This window comes from Electrophorus electricus, unplaced genomic scaffold (genome assembly GCF_041902795.1).
Source record: "Electrophorus electricus isolate QZ-2024a unplaced genomic scaffold, ASM4190279v1 Scaffold171, whole genome shotgun sequence".
In the NCBI taxonomy this organism is placed as follows: domain Eukaryota; kingdom Metazoa; phylum Chordata; class Actinopteri; order Gymnotiformes; family Gymnotidae; genus Electrophorus; species Electrophorus electricus.
In genome coordinates this window covers 41232-58611 of record NW_027658452.1, presented here as the reverse complement: position 1 = coordinate 58611, position 17380 = coordinate 41232, and the positions used below count along the sequence as shown (strand labels likewise).

General features: G+C 37.1%; 2 protein-coding genes across 2 annotated transcripts; both read right to left on the bottom strand.

The window, feature by feature from the left end:
- Positions 1–1245: 1245 nt before the first annotated feature.
- cant1a (calcium activated nucleotidase 1a) lies at positions 1246–5594 on the bottom strand. Its single transcript, XM_035531934.2, has 5 exons — positions 5466–5594; positions 4290–4401; positions 3311–3973; positions 2691–2894; positions 1246–2071 (listed from the first exon to the last, which is right to left on the bottom strand). Exons 3-5 carry the CDS (start codon positions 3948–3950, stop codon positions 1701–1703), a joined length of 1215 nt encoding a protein of 404 aa, XP_035387827.1. The 5' UTR covers positions 3951–3973; positions 4290–4401; positions 5466–5594; the 3' UTR covers positions 1246–1700.
- A 7329-nt stretch (positions 5595–12923) lies between these two features.
- On the bottom strand, positions 12924–16243 carry syngr2a (synaptogyrin 2a). The gene is made up of 4 exons (XM_027006635.3): positions 16048–16243; positions 14928–15165; positions 14569–14702; positions 12924–14480 (listed from the first exon to the last, which is right to left on the bottom strand). The coding sequence occupies exons 1-4, from the start codon at positions 16144–16146 to the stop codon at positions 14286–14288; spliced, it is 666 nt and encodes a 221-aa protein (XP_026862436.1). The 5' UTR covers positions 16147–16243; the 3' UTR covers positions 12924–14285.
- Between the last annotated feature and the right edge of the window lie 1137 nt (positions 16244–17380).

The window sequence follows — 17380 nt, the reverse complement described above, 5'->3', positions numbered from 1 at the left end:
CTTCTGATGTTGTGGTTTCTGGTATGAAGTGAGTGGTCTGTACCCTATGTGAAGCACTAATGATTTTGCACAGGACATTGACATCACATGCTGTGTAGAGTTAATTAATCATTGCAAAGAAGGCAATGGTAGCTCAGTGGTTAAGGTACTTGACTTCTAATCTGCTGGTTCAAGTCCCATTGCTGAGTGAGGCCCTTAACCCTCAAGTTGTAATCAATCATAATTGTAAGTTGCTCTGGACAAAAGCATTAGCTTAACGCAAATAATGGCCAGAAAATTTGTCTTGTGATGGTTTATCAGTGAATACACTGGAACAGAATTCCCTCCTTCCAGAACTCATGTGCATGCTTATCAACAGCCCTCTTAAACTAAAACCAGTAGGGTTTAAGTAAGAGTACCTAAACAACTTGATTTTAAGTGTTTTTTGAATAGGAAATTTTTAATCAGCGAATTTCAATATTTGTGATGATATGATGAGCATTGCCTAAACATAAATAGGATGTGGTTCACAGCACCGATTTATTTCTGATCTCTGAAACACTGTCATGTGGTTATTGAATAATGACTGCATCCCCTGGTAGCAGTCCGCAACAGTTAACTGTTCATCTCAAAATCTGTATAACTAGTATGTGATATTAGAGTCACATCAATACCTGGAGCACAGGAGATCCATGATCATGTGTAAAGAGTAGAATGCCTTTAGTCTTCTGCAAATGAAAACGTGCAGTTGTTTTTGTCGCCTCATATACACTTTGAAAGGCATAAATACATCAAAAATGAATCTAAAGAAAAGAATATATAAGTATGATCTCAGAAAGAATTTTGTAGATTTGAGATGCAAGTGTCTCAAGAGCAAAGAGGCCTTAAAAGCGCATAGATGCTGTAACAGTTCAATCAGTCTTGGCAGTAGATGAGACCAAGTGCAACATTGTCCAAGAGCAGTTGAAGATGTGAAAAGAAAAAAAACAAATGCTCACAACTCATCATCTTATCTGTAACACATGGCTTCAAAGGCATGTACAGCTGCTGGTGGAATATGCTTACTTGTGTTTACTCATGCGTTTTGCAGGAGGATGGATTTTTAAATGTAAAGAACAAGTGCCCAAACCCATAGAAACTTACTCAAAACTCAGTGAACACCTACCTGCAGAAGGGCAGTGAATCCAAAACAACCTACTACACTAAGGAGGTTTTGCTGGATTTCTGGTGTATTTTAACCAAAATGATGCACTGCAGCAGAACATAAACTCTAGTCATTTTGTAATCTATTGTAAAACAAGTCACACATGACCAAAAAAAAGAGCTTAGATTGTTTCTTATGAAGAAGACATTCAGTACAATTATATGGGATCTTGAGATGTGTAAGATTTTCACTGCATTCTTGTCAAGAATCAAGTACATTCATTTCATTGGTGCACATTATACTGGTATAAGACTAGGGTTCTTCACAAGGTTCTCTGAGGAGACTTATGGATAAGTGTAGCCGTGTCCGTTATCAATCAGGCTCTAAATAAATAACCTGAAAGTGAGAAAATATGATGTAAATCTCACTTTGTTTGAGACATATCTTCAGCTGCCACACCACCTAGATAGAACTCAATGTCCACATGTATGCCCTGTCACGCAAATGCCAAAAGAAGCAGCACTGATGTGCATTATCCCTTACTGATGTGCAACGTCTCTGCATTATACCTTCTGCACTAAATAAACTCAAGGCCTTCGTACTTCACGTCACCAATCTTAGTTTCAGGAAGCAGCATACGTCCATCCAAGGTGAAAGCCAGGATGTAGGTCGCTATCGTCCCAGCATCTTCTTCAGACTTTAGGGCAACTATGATCTGATCATCCGTATCTGGGACGAACTTAAAGGAAGAGAAGCCATGGGTGGGATTTAAGGGGCCCACCTTCCTTACTTCGATGTCTGTGAAGTCTGCTGAGGAGCAGAGCATGAGGTTGGTGGCCCGCCGCTCATCTTCAGATTCGTCATAGCGTTCGTTACTAGCACGACGCGGTAGAAAGAACCAGCGCTGCAGTGTGTCACTCCAGGCTGCTGACTCATGGATGAGGTAACCTTCAAGATTGAGGAAAGTAAGAGACACATACATATAAAATAGTGTTATGTCCACATCTGTGTCTGTCTTCCCTGTGTTCCAGGTTTTGCCTCTGACTCTCCAGTGCTCCCCATCTCGATCCATACACTTGATCTTTGCTGTCAACCTTGTTGTCTGGTTTGCATTTCATTATTCATTATTATCGCTGTTACACCCAAACCCTATGTTACGGCCTCCCAGTCTAGACAGGGTAGTAACAATAGCAATAAATTTTGTGAAAAAAGGATAAAACAACTGTCCACTACACAACTTCCTTTGTAGAAATTTTATATACACTGTCTACAAGAATATTGCTTGGGTATAGTTGGCACAAATTGGTATTCTTTGAAATTTCTTTCAAAAATTAAAAAATATATATAGATATAAACATACAGGAAAAGAAAGGAATCTAAAAACTAACCTGAAATTAAAACAAACTATAGAATAAAAGAAATGGCACTTGTTTCATAGCATTTTATTTATTTTAAAGAAAGAACAGTAATTAATGTAATGGTGTCTTATCGATCACACAACTGAAATGATTTCTATTTAATCTGGATAAAATAATTGTTGAAGATTTAAGGCCTTTCACACACTCACCTGGGGGGCTGATTCCAGCTGCACTGCGAAGAGAGTTGTACTTGGAAACCCAGTTCTGGTGCTGCACATCTCCACGGAAACCGACCACTTTCACCCACTCAGGATTGTCGTTGACCACCTCTCCTTTAATCGTGGTCCACTCTTTCCCAAGACCACCTATGTAAAGGTGATCATCCTTCACAGCAAGCCACTCTGCCTTAAAACCTTGCAGAAAGAGAAGCAAGGCAAAGTACTACGCTTACTATTAAACTGTGAAATCCTAAGGTGAAATGCTTACTGGGGGAGAAGGGAAAACATAGAAGAAAGATAAAATACAGCACTCTTCTGCCTTAATTCATGCAAAAAAAACAAAAAAAAAACATGTAAGTTACTATAGAGAAAATGCCTTTTAAATACTAAAATTAATGTTATTGAACATGCAGTGAGATCAATACAGAGATGTTTCAGTAGGTAGCTTTCTCAGTATGATGTGCTATCATTAATATCAGCCAAGTATGAACACGTGAACACAATTCTCTTTACTATAGGAGAATTTACAATACATAGGATATGTAGGTATTTTGGGGGGAGGGTGGTCATAATTATTCCATTGTTCTGCTAGGAGTGAAAAAGATACTGACCTTTAGAAACAGAGCCATCTCCATCTGGCAGTATAACCCAAGGAACTGCATTTTTTCCATCTATATGGTAGACAACACCCGTGCGATCATCCACACTGTACAACTTCCCGTTAAAAACTATTAACTCTGACAGCTCCATGCCACGCCCTTTCTCAGACAGGTGGCTTTCCAGCACCACCCTGTCAGTGTCCCACTCTACTGACACTTTGTCACCGCTTTCTGACACCAGCAGATAGCCTTTGCGCATGTAGCTGAACCAGGTCAGCTTCTTCTCACTGAGAGAGTCTTTGTCCAAGTCAGCAATTACTCCAATACGATACCGCATGCCCTTGGAAGTGCGCTCAGGGAGACTGAGAGGGTAAGTGTCATTGTAGCGGGCCTCAGACACAGTTTCAGGGTGGTTTAACCTCCAGCCATATCTGTTATTTGGCCGTGACTGAATGGCTGCCAACTGCATATAGATGAGGAGGATGAGAATCAGTGCAGTTATTACTATGATGATGGCTCTCCATTTGAGACGAAAACGGGAGTCTGTGGGACTGGTCATGGAGGCCAACATCGGAAGCCCTCCTACTGAGATGCGCAAAGGGTTCATAGGCTCATTGTTATCCAGATGGGTATAGCCTGGAGAAACAGGCATGGGGGAATGAGAGGAAGCCAAGCCTATGGAGAGAGGGCAGCATGAGTAAATTCTCCCTTACATTATTTTTCAGCAGATATAGGATAACCATTATACCAACAGCATATTTGAACTTACAAAGAAACATGATGCAGCATTACAACTGTATTGTGCTGTATAGATATTATAAGTGTACAAATATTCCCAGCAAGACAATTAAACAAAATGACTCTCGAATCATTTTCCAACAATAGTACTAAAAGCAAAATAATACTGCTATAGATAAACATAAATTTGATGTGATTAACAAGTGTCCCCCTGAATTTATTTGCAAAGTTCTGTAAATATCCCTGTTCCTACCTCATACAGAGAGCAGCCACATATCCAGCTCTTACGTGGCCCACTGTCTTTCATAAAGGTACAACGTTGACGTCGAGATTAGGAGTGGTTAAACAGCCAGTAAGGAATCACACTGAACAGGAAGAACATGGCAAGAACAAGTAAAACAGGATGCTGCATCGATAAAAAATTTACGTTGTGAAACCCAATCCTTTCATTGGTACACTGTTACCCATATCCAGTCAGGCCCAATAAAAGTATATGATATATAAATTTTCACCTATAAATAAATGAAGAGAGGGTCAAGACCAGTGCTGTGATAGAACAGACAAGTTATATTGTCAGCTTTGTAGACATGTCATATTAGGTAACAATGGCCCTTTGTAAGAGTAAAGAAACGCTGGATTCACGTAGCTAGACATAAACAGATAGCTTTTAAACTAATGAACTTAGGTGTGATTCCCTGTACCCTATTTAGGCTATAACTTATGTGGCACTGTTTAGCTGACAATGAAACTGATCCATTTGGTAGACTATTCAGAAAAAAATAAATAAATACTGGGATTATGGTGTCAAATACATTTAACGACACTGGGAGGATTACGGCCGTTTAATATCAGGTCCACTGTGGCAAGCCACACGCTACGCAAGATTACACTTTAAAATTCATGGAGAAATATCAACAGTGACTGCAAAAACTACTGAATGCTAGTCTATATTAAAAGCACTATTCACTAAAGAAATAGACATATGCAAGACCTGAAATAGCTCCCCACAAGTTAGACTACAAAGGACGTTAATGGCAAACTCTGACCCCCATGTACGTGAAGAACTCCTTAAATATGCTTATTAGTTTGAAGATTTGTTCGCCATCCACCATTTTCTGCAGCCTACATAGTCCACATATCTGACATAAAAGATCTGATTGACTCCATTGCCCTAAGTGGGACACCAAAGATTACAAAAACATCGGATGACAAGCAGATATGTACTGAGAACCGAAACTATTCTATGTTCATGCAGATCAAACTATAAATTAAACCAACATACATTTTCAAAACATTTCAAATAGGAACTATGACAGTATAAATAACGATCAGGATTGTTAAAAATCCAATTATCGTATGATGCTTATAGTCCGATGGTAGACCTGCCATGAGCAACGACTAAACACTCTTTGATTTATTCATAACTTACGGCTGAGTGAGACAGTTAGCGTAGAACCGATGCGGTAGTATTTTGATGTCAATTTCGTCGTGGTATCAAGTCCGAAAGCCTTATTGTACATACTTCCGCAATCTATAAGCAGAAGCAGTCTTTTACCATCACGCTTCCGCAAAATTTGCGCATACGTAGGTAGTACAGAGGGTGCGATGCGTCACAGTGGATGTCTGCGAAAAACACGAACCTCTTCACTGTAGCCTAAATTGTTAGCTGTATCCAACAATTGTTTGTTGGGTGCTCAGAAAAGGAATATTACGACTAAAACAACACTCTGGTTATTCTACTTATAGTCGATTTAGTTTGTTCCTCAAACAACATCATTAGGTTAAGCAGTTAATGTCACATTTCCCCCCCCAAAAAAAGAAAAAAATTGTAAGTTGGAGCAGTGTAGCTAAATTTACAACTATGTATTTACAAGCTGTGTCAACAGCCTACGTACATGATTTGTTAACAAGCTGGCATATAAAAAAATTAAAACATCAAAATGCAGAAAAAAGTAATGTAGAGGATTGAGTGTAAGCAAGGTAGCTAAACATATAAATGTAAAATTATTTTGATCTAAGTATTATTACTTTAAGGCTGCATTAGTCCAGACTGAAGAAACATCACCTCTAGCAGAAGATAAAACATTTTATATCCGTCCTCCACTCCCGTCCCTGAACACAAATCAAGCCTCTAAGCTCTACAGTGACTAGTGGAATTTAATTGTAGTTTTCTAGTGTTACCAAAGTTGCCATGATTTCACTTCTGAGGCAGTATATTAATACAAGTTCCTTATTTAACAAGTTGTTAACAAAAGTGAACCATGTGGTAGCTATTATCTCAGGGTGGGAGAGCTAGATAGATGCACAAACCTAGTTAATTGACAAGCATCAGGGCACTCCACCAGAAAAGAACTGATTTCTCCACCTGGCAATTTATGATGACATATTTCAGATATTTTTCAGAGAGACTTTTTCCTTAATCATGTTGTCCATGTACTCCACAAGGTGTTCTTTGTATAGCAGTGGAGTTTGGCCAGAGCCAGCATCAAACTCCCATGTGTGGGAGCTTAATTCTCTTTTTCTAGCGAACATGCTAGCATGTTAAAAAAAAATAATAATTTAAAAATGTAATTTAAAACCATGTAAAAATGTAAAACATCAAGATGACAAGACAAAAAGGGTGCCCTGAGCACAAGTGTGATTAGATGCTACCAATTTAATTTATGATTTGACACTTTAAATTCGTTTGTTTGTGATCTGCCTTTTACTAGTTTTGTTCTAAAGGTTAAGGGGTTGAGGAAGTACTTTGATGCACACCCTAATGCCGAAATCTGAGCGGAAAAGGAAGGAAAAAGAGGCTGTGACCAGAAATGCTAAAGATGGAGTTGGGTGTGTTAGACGACAATGGCCGTGACTATCTTACGACAGACGTCTCTTCTGATGTTTCTGTAACTGAATACAGCTTCTCATGGCTGCCTTTAACTCCTTGTGATTCACCAGCTGCAAAAAAGGCCAAGCTCAAACTGTCCTCTGGTTGACCATTGTAAACTTCTAATATCCTTAAACTGAGATCACCTGGTTAATTTTCACATCTGACATGTTAGAGAAGCTAACTGCAGACAAAACCCTTGAAATAGAGGGCCTAAAAATATTGACTTTTTATGCACAGAAAGAAAGGATATAAAGGGGAAGTGATCACACTACAACATTAGAGTCTCACACAGAGAATCATGTATAGAGGCTGCCAAAACGTTACCTACAGCACTGGAATCTTTGCATTCTCGGGGTACTTGAAACCAATGCCATGGAAGCACACCTTGACGTTTTTCATATTTGTTAGTCTATTCTACCAGAGGAAGTGGCAAAATTGTCATTGGTCATTGATGTTATGCATTGCCTGGGTCACAGACAGCATGGAAAGTCACCAGCAAATGAGCCTAGAGGAAATAATATCAAGTTCACATCAAGGGTTGTTCATGATGCTATATGGAAGACTGCCAAGATTTCCTAGTTTCCTAGAAAGGGCTGTGTTTCATAGATCTTTCCAAAGTGGACAGGGACAGAAGGCTTCTACTTTGGCCAGTGGTGAAGGAAACATGCTTACAAGGGAAAATGGTGCACTTAATCAGTGGTCAGGCCTTTGTTAATGAACTGAAATCCAACCCCCAAAATAGTGCCTAGGGGTTGCTCTTGTTTTTTATTTGTTCTTTGGTTACTGTGATTTGTGCATGTATGGTTCTCTGAGCTCTGAGCTCAGTTTTTTAATTTTGTTGAGGTTTCACATGAACCTTTCATGGTAGCGAGTAGTTTTGGCACCCAGTTTTCAACACTCAAGTCTTTAGTTTCGCTTAATGCATGGGGATTGAAAAAGGAATTGAAATGCAGTGTCGTTTTTGTTCTCTAAACATCAAATGACTAATTTCTGTTTTTTCAAGAAATTCCCTTGATTGCATCTGATATGATGGAAAGTCACAGTGGGGTAATGATATATGGTTTGCACATGGTACAGAATGCTCTCCTGATGTTCTAACACTAAGAAAATTATTATTTCACTGGGCATATGTTGCACACGGAATGCCATCATACTGGACATTTTCTATAACAAAATTAACCAATATTAGCATCTACATTCTATCCCTCTGGCTCATCCTATATCTTCTGACTTTCCTGCTGGTTCAAATCAAAACAATAAATGTGATGTGATTTAGTTTCGTATGACTAGTTTTGTGAACCTCCAGCACAGTCAGCAGCCAGATGGGATCCTAATAAAATAATAAAGCAATTTTTAAAAACTACCAATAAATAAAACACAGTTAGTAGGTTAGCGTTACTTACACAATTGGGGGGATAGTTAGTGGCATAGTAGTCAATACAGTCGGAACAAGACAGTGGCACATAGACTTCTGGTTAGTCTCCAACAGTTTATTGTTGAAAGATATTTCTGTCAATATCATGCCTACTCTGCTTTCAGATCATAGGGTGGTTTCAATCACAATCTCCCCCTTTCTTCGTTCAATGTTAAGCAATACACCATGGCATATTGGAAAGTTAATAATTCTCTATTGAAGTCTGATGATGCAGTCATAAGAAATTTAGATGCCATTTACTGGAATACGGTACTTAAGGACCAAAGGTTTTGCACTCATTTGGAATCATTCAAACATGAAGCTGGTAAATTACTTAGGGCTAAAGAAAGCTCGATGGCTAAGCTAAGGAAGTTGTTTCTAGGATCGCCTCTCTATCCTCACGGCCACATCATATGCTAACTGACAAGGAAAGAGTTGAGATGGTTACTTTACAAAGTGCGATTGACGAGTTATACCAAAATAACGCAGAGGCAGCTTTTATTAGGTCTAGGAAATGATAGAGGAAGGTGGAAAAAATATGACTTTTTAAGCAAAAACATTGTCTTAGTTTTAGCTCAATTCAAACGGTTGAACATTAACAGGGTTATCACAGAGGACTAAGTAGACATGTCCTTGCTTACTTGGCGATTTGTACGATTCCAGTGACCACAATTCTGAATTCCATGTATGATGTGACAACTATTGACAAAAGCCAGCAGGAATAACGTGATGGTAGCACTTAGGATTTCATTTAAAGTTATGTTATCTCGCATCCTAAAATCAATAATTCTCTGAAAGGAGTAGATGGCTTTATAGCTGAATTGCATTAAAAAAAAAAAAATTCCGAGCAACTGACCATGTTTGTTTGAGAGTTGTTGTTTTTGTTTTTGGAGAGTATACATAATCGCACTCGTCCTCCAACACTGAAGCCTGATGACGTTTATACCTAAGCCTAAAAATGATCCGCTGCTGCTAATAGATAACTGGAGGCAGATTTATCTATTGAATAATGATTACAAAGTTATTGGCCATCAGTTATCAGTTATTGGCCATCTCACAGATGAAGCTCAATCTGGATTTATGGCTAACAGACATATATCCAACAGTATTAGACTAATTTTAGATTTTATAGATTACTCTGATTTATGCTCTAAAGAAACTTTTATTATTTTCCTGGATTTCTATAAAACCTGATACTGTAATGCACAACTTCATCCTCCACGCCTTAAGAAAATTTTGTTTTGGAGACTTTTTGTGAGGCAATTAAAGCTATGTATAATCATATCAATTGCTCTGTTGTGTGGTAGATCGCCTAGATTTGAGCTAAATCTAGGATTTAAGCAAGGCTGTCCCGATATATTTTTCTTCTTTTCACGTGACTGCTAAATTATGTTAAAATGGGTGATCAGACAGGGTTATCGATGACCAAGAGATTGTTATGAGCCAATTAACTGATGACATGCTGCTTTTTTAAAAAAGCTATTATACTCAGGTCTCTATGAGACAACTGAAATATTCTCTAAAGCTTCCAGTATTTACATAGGCTACATTTACAGTATTTAGCTGACAATTTTTATCCAAAGCAACTTACAATTATGATGGAGTACAACTTGAGCAATTGAGGGTTAAGAGTCTTGCTCAGGGGCCCAATGGTGGCAACTTGGCAGTGGCAGGAACTGGCAACCTTCCAATTACAATTCAAGTACCTTAACCACTGAGCTACCACAGTCCTCAAAAATGTGGGTTGTTAGGAGTTAAAAACTGTCAGATACAGATAATTGACAATATGCCTGTTAAAGAGCAGATTACATACCTAGGAATTGTGATCTGCAAGGATCCAGATGAGAGGAGCAGATGGAATTTTGATCCAGCCATTGATAAGATGAGGACAATACTTAACCTTTGGCTATTTAAGGATCTGTCAATTAAGGTTAGAATGTTTTTAACTAAGGCAGAAAGGATTTATAGATTCATATACATGGCTATGTCATTAAATATTCCAAGTCAAGTTAGTGAAGTAATTGATGACTATTTTTTTAAATAATTTGGAAAAATAAAATTCATTGCATTAGGAATTCTGTTGTAATGAATTCATATTAAGCCAGTGGGCAGAATTTCTTTAATTTTCCCATGCTCAGTTCTACATTCAAAATTAACTGGATTTAGAAATTTCTTAAAAGCCTTGATTCACTCTGGAATATTATTCCTTACTATATCTTTTCTAAACTTTGTTTGTTATGTAGTCTAAGTTTAAAACAGAGACACGTCCTTTAAAATCATCAAATTTTCATAAACAAAACGTTACTCACATGGTCCTTGACTTATAAGCACAATTTTTCAGATTTTATTTATTTGCTATATAGGAACAAATCACTTTTTTGATAGATGGTGCTCTGCATGCATCTTACTGGTGAGTCCATTGTTCGGTGACTCAGGGTTGTTATGCTTATGGGCTTCCAGTAACAAATAATTTGCGTTTGTTATGGATCCAATTAAAGATGTGCTATGGAGGGATGCCGAGAATCCCACTAGTTCTGATGTTCTGTCGCTTCAACAAATAATACTAGCATTTTACCCTGGTATCATGATGCCTACTATGAAAGTTATCTTAGCTTTATGATAGTGAAATTATAAACCTTTAAATTAGGCTCATTAACGATTTGCAGCTGTAAGAACAGCTTTCACTGAAAGCATTCCTTTACTTAATTGATAAATTGTTAAGTGATAAAGATTTATGTACTCTATTAGTTATCTAAAGTCTGTTATTCAAACAGTTCATTATAGCCACAGATCGGGATTACATTAGTTAGCTAGTTAACTGTCCAGGAATGTCGCTAATTCTGCATCCAACTTTCATTTTGTACAAGCACTTGCAATGTTAACTCTCCTTTTATTAAATTTCTTTTCGTGAATGTTTTTGGCAGCACCAGCGTGTTTTTTGTCCACAGTAATAAGCACCTGGCGATGCACAATGCTTGCCGGATGTTGCTTTTAGCCAAACAGAGATGGAGGATGGGGCGTTGCAGGTTTCCGTACCAAAACTCAGTTTTTCAAACAGGTTTTCTCAGGTACCCAATAAACGTGTGATGATACCACAGTTTTATTATGTTCTATATATTTCATAGTTTGTTCTAACTATTTACTTGACATGGCTGAATAATGTAGAGTTTTGTACTTGGAAAAGACATACCGTGAACTTCGAACTCTTTTGTGACCTCAAAATATAAATCACTCATAAACAATACAAATCTTAGACTGATTAATATTTATGCCCCCAGAATTCGCATACACCAGTCCACTTTCTAGCCCAGACAATATTATCATGGACATCCACAGCTGAACCTGCATCAGTTCTGAAATTATTGTGATGAACAAAATAATGACAGAGCAACAAGCACGATGGAAGTTCAAATTTAACAGGATCCTGGACAAGTTGTTTGTTTGCACATCTGAAGCTGAACTGTCGTTTGACAAGACATCTAGTCAATCTGTTAATCAATTTTGCTTGAGAACTGAAATATCCTCCAATACAGCCTCAAACATACATCGTGGTGCCTCATGTAAACCAGCCAATCAGACCAGCCAATCGGAGATCATCAAATATTCATGAGCCCACCAAAATGAGTTGTCAAAAAACAGCGTGTTTCATTTTAGAGCGAAATCATAGGGTTATATCGCCAGAACAAAGTCACATACCTTCTATATAGACATCAGAGAACCATTTTAAAACACCGAATAAATGTTTTCTGAATATCTGGAACTTGACGTCAGTGCAGTGAAACTAGGAGAAATATTTCTATATTGCTAAGACTGGGCTCAGCTTGAAAATGTGGAAGCCACATGAGCCACAGGTAGTTGTGCAAAGTCTAGCCAGCATGGGAAAATGTCCCAATGTGCACAGCCAACAGATAGCATGAAGCTAACAGACAGCATCTTCATGTCACCCTTAGCTCATTTGGTGTAACTCAGCATCAGTGTTATTGAGAATCTATCATGAAAAGGCTATATATAGAATGTAATAAAATAAAAATATTGATGAAAATACTGATGGAGTAAAATTCATGGTTTTGTTAAGCGTTTTCTGAGTCATATCACCCTAAGAGTAGAATAGAGTCACTACCTAGTACCTGGTAGTAATGTGTTGATTATAAATAGATTTTAATTAAATTATATTTTATGGTTTTAAAAATTGGGCCCTTGCAATGAAAACCCATATATCAGCCATTTCACATTTGTTTAATCAGTTATTTTAGTTTTTTGATTTTGTACAACTTTTACATTCAAATGCTAAATATGCTTTATTTAGAGTCACATTCATTTGTGGGGAAATTTAAAAATAAAACTTCCAATAATGCTTTATATTATTGTTTTTATTTTGTAGATTGCAGAGAAACAGCATATCGATACATATGGTTTTTCGTTGCAAGGGCTCATTTAATATGGGTCCAGATAGAAGTGAAGTAAATATTGTGTCCAGCAGCAAATGGCACCAGTGTCTACCTGTTAAATATTCTGTGAATCTTATTGGTTGGCTGTTCATTAATGCCTTGACTTAGAAATTGTCCCTTTAATTCAATAAACATTAAGACAAAAGACACACATTTCCAATCTAACAAAACCAGCTTTTACTGGAAAGCAGTCACACATATAAACTCATGGTGCCTGTACTTTCAGTAAGTTACAAATGCATATAACTCTTCATCCATTCATGAAATCTATCTATATTTTTAACAAACTATAGACATCTTTAAAGTATGCCATAAGAGGTTAATAAACCAATGTTACTGACAGTGGTCTGATTAGAAATTCTTATTTGTGCTCTCTTGTAGGAATCATTGTGCAATAAATGTATAAAACATAATTTACAAATTGGATTTACAAAAAACAACATATATTACAAATTGGACAAATTTGGCATAAACAAATGTCCACAATTAAAAATTATAAGTAGAGCACCAGTTATTTAAAAAATTTAGGGCACAATTCTTATGGTCAGGGGAAGAAGTTCTGAATTTGGCTTCCTGGTATAAAATAACACATTTATACAAATATAAAGACAACTTTATGGTGATACGTTTTAAGAATCCATAACTGGTTTTGCATTAAATATGTACAACAAAGCAGTTGCATAGAGGAAGTAGGTAAAAAGGCACATTCTTAAGTGGTGTATGTTGTATCTGACGTTAAGGCACTGGTTTCCAGTAATTCATATATTTTCTCTCTTCTATTAGTCAATCTTTACATTAATACAGCACAAAATTACAATTAAATAGTTAATGTGCATACACCTGTTTGTGTGAATTTTGTACTTAAAATTTGTGGCTATGTAGAATCACAACTGCAAATATAGTGAAGCTGTTGGCTGCACATGATGCAAGTTTAATAAACAGTAATCTATACTATTTAACAGTACAGAATGTACAGTACATACTATACATCATGGCACTTAATATTGCTCATTCCATATGTACTTAAAAGTTACTCAGATTGCAGTAATGTGTATAATACAACCTTTATCTTTACAATATGGCCCTTTCCTTTTTTACTGTTGTGTTTATGCACCAAAGCCAATATACAGTCAAAATAATTTCCAATAGTTAAGACACTGCTAATTCACGGTTTGTTTGGTTTTTTGTTTTGTTTTTTTTGAATTAATCATGTAGCACTGATGACAAAACCAAATAGTTTTGAGCACAGAAATACGTACAAGACATATCAGCCTGATTGTCAACTGCAGGCAAATAATCATTTAAAAAAAATGCAAACAAACAAAAACAACAGGACCCATATTTATCAAACTTTTACAAATCTTTCTACAAACAGTTATATGGATAATTTTTCACTCTTATCCTGATATATATGGGTCCAGTTAAACAGTGGAGTGCAAGAATCAGTGCACACTGATGAACTGCAATGACTTGTGTTAATTGTTTCTCTAACCCTGGGATTCTATTCTTTGAACTTTAATATGATGGGGGTTGATAGCTTCCCTCGCCTGAGGCATTATTGGTGAATGGGGACTGCTGATAGCCTCCTGGAGCACTACTAGGATAAGCAGGGTATGGAGTGGTATGGTCATAGGCAGGATCAGTGTAGCCAAGACCAACGTCACCCACTCCTTGGCGGTATCGTCTATAAGCAAACAGGGTAAGCAGTGCCTAGAAAGAACAACAAAAAATAAGGCTTGTTTCAGTTTATCAAACACAAGATTGAAACTTCATGTACAGCTGGAAAACACTTGCTTACCCATGTCACAATGGAGAAGAAGGCAAAGGCTATCACAGCTCCTGCAGCATCTTTTTGAATCTTTTCGTTTTTAGTGTGTGACCACTGATTGGCCAGGAGGCAGAAACATACAAACCACAAGAACGTCCACACGCCTAGTGAAAAGGGAAAGTCCAGGTGAAAGTGAATAAACACAAAGAGTGAAGAGTAGGGAAAGTAGCCATTATGATCAGCTACTGTTAACCTTCAAGAACACCACTACAAGTGGTTTATTCCAGGGAAATGCTGTTAAAAACAGGCAAGCTCTCTAATTATATTTATACCCTATATATTTATATAGGGGAATGGACATAGGCAAGTAAAAACATAGGTTTCCTTACCAGAAAAAGCAAGATCACTGATGACAATGTATTTCCTCTCCCTGGCATTACTGATTTGGGGAAAGTAAGCATCCAGAATAATAAAGGCAACACATGCCAGGAAAGCTAGAATTCCAACAGCTGACCCATAACTGCAGGCACCATCATTCTCATTAAATATGCATTTAGCTTGTGGACTCTGTCCTGAGTTGATGTAGCCTTCTGCAGTAATGGTTGCAAAAACCACTATGGAACAGAGCTGAAAAGCAGAAGAGGGTAGCAAATAAGTAAATGTGTGTAGCAGAATTAAACAGAGTAGCACTTCATACACACTTAGACTACAGTGCACCTGTCCAGTGTTGAAAAAGTTCAAAGTGTAGTGTACTACATAACTAAATAGCTGCATAATTTTCTAGTATAATTTGTGTTTATCTTCAAATACTTCATTTTATAGTTTATGTAAAACAGTACCTCAGTACTTTTAAATCTTATAAACAGAATTCAAGAAAAAGCTACTATTTTGCCTCGCTCCTTTTATAAACTCATGAAAGATTCGTTAATTAGCCAATTAGTTAACACTAAAATGTGTAATACATGCCTGCTCCAGAACCGTAATTGTTAGACCATTCACGAAGTAACTCCAATAGCAAAGTCAACAGTCAATACAGGTGAGTCATGAATAAAGTCACGAGATTTTAATCAATTGATGCTTTCTACCTTACATTTCTAAAACTAGAGGGAAAGACATACAAAACGTTGCTGAGAAATGTTCACGTTAACAAACTGACTAAAGGATCGAAAACAAGAACGTCACGAGGTGCTACGTTTTCATTAAAATAATTCTCAGTTCCTTGTATTCTCACGTAACAGGTTACCGAGCAGCTGTCTGTTCCAAGATTGGAGCTATTTCTTTAGCTAGCTAACCCACGTTTGTATCACTTAACAATGCAGTTGTAAGAACCCTGACGAAGCACGGACGGTATTTCTGGTCATTTTTAAATCTGTTAAAGCCACTGTTAGATAGTTGATTAGCTACCACCCAGGCTTAATATAGAGAAGAGGACGTTTCAGGAACAGTCATTAAACTAGCTTAGCTAGCTAACGAACTATCCAACGCGACTTTCACCAACGGGAAGCTCACCCAACTCAGCAGGCGAACTATGGTTTGAGGCTGCTTAATAAAGCTCAAAAAATCAAAGGAACCTCCAGCCAGAGATGCACCATAAGCGCTGTTCTCCATTTTGTGATAGTCTTATCAGGCTTCCTGGAGCTGTAGCTTATTTAGCTACCTTATGTCTCAACTTTCTGTTTACTTTTACACTAGTTTCCTGAAAACAGACTGGTCCGCCCCTTCAGGAGGTACACGTCATTAATTTAACGTGGCCAACTGCCGATCGCAGTGGGACCAGTGGGTAATGGTGGAGTTTTATTTTGGTTTTCTCGTTCTCGCTCGTTTTGCAGTCAGGAGCTCACGCACATGCTTCAAAATCTACGAATAAAATACAAAGCACAAGCAAACACTGAAAATACATTTTCAGTAATTAATAAATACATTTTCAGTCATTGGTTCATTTTGTTGTTTTTAAACGTTGTTTGAGCGTTTCAAATGTATATAACAAACTGCAAGGTTTCGGTTACTGTATGACCATTGCATTAGCCAATTTAAATTGATGCTTTACTGTACACACAAATGTGCCTTTTAAAGGTCTTCTTCCTGTCCTTCCTGTCAGTCTTAACCAATTTTCACTAAACAACCAAATGCTTCGCTGTACACACAAATATAAATCATCTTCCTGTCAGTCTACACAGCCTAAATTATAAGTGTGTGCGAAAATGCGAACCATGGCGTAATAATTAGGCCAGTGCTTTTAAAAAATATATATTACATATAATACCACACTGAAATACAAAAGTATATAATAATGCAAAATATATTACATATAATACCGCACTGAATTATAAACATATATAATAATGCACAACCAATGTATTGCAACATATTTTTCTTTGTAGGACATTTTTTCAACAATTCTTTTGTCATCCTTTTTTTAAAAAACTTTTTCTGAGTCTTATTTTTCTTTACGGTAGGCTATTTTTAACCCTCGGGGGAGGAGTCATGAATTAATTGTTTTAAAAAAAATCATTTTCCTTCCTCTACTGAATCGCTACTATTTTGGTCTTTTGCCATTTTACTATGAATTTAAGGTAATTCCACAAGACAAGTTAGCTGAAGTCTGCATCCCAAGGGCACTCTCTGGAAGTTCATAAAAAATTCTCATGATCACCATTTGTAGACTAGATTAATATCAAAATGAGACCCATGGCCTTGTGTTGATGTTACAGCAGCGCTTCTGCAAGTTTGAAGGGATGGAAATTTAGACTGGAAAGTACTGATGGAAATTTCAGTCAGATCAATTGTCTAATTAGGAGCCTGTTCTTTTCAGTAGCAATTCTAACCTAGAATAATGTGTTAA

Coding starts and splice junctions, on each gene's coding strand:
- cant1a (XM_035531934.2), bottom strand. CDS start 3,950: ATGCCTGTTTCTCCAGGCTATACCCATCTGGATAACAATGAGCCTATG. Junction 2,895..3,310: donor AGATGGCTCTGTTTCTAAAG/GTCAGTATCTTT, acceptor TCTTTCTGCAAG/GTTTTAAGGCAGAGTGGCTT. Junction 2,072..2,690: donor AGCTGGAATCAGCCCCCCAG/GTGAGTGTGTGA, acceptor TCAATCTTGAAG/GTTACCTCATCCATGAGTCA.
- syngr2a (XM_027006635.3), bottom strand. CDS start 16,146: ATGGAGAACAGCGCTTATGGTGCATCTCTGGCTGGAGGTTCCTTTGAT. Junction 15,166..16,047: donor TAGTTCGCCTGCTGAGTTGG/GTGAGCTTCCCG, acceptor TCTGCTTTTCAG/CTCTGTTCCATAGTGGTTTT. Junction 14,703..14,927: donor CAGTGATCTTGCTTTTTCTG/GTAAGGAAACCT, acceptor CCTTTTCACTAG/GCGTGTGGACGTTCTTGTGG.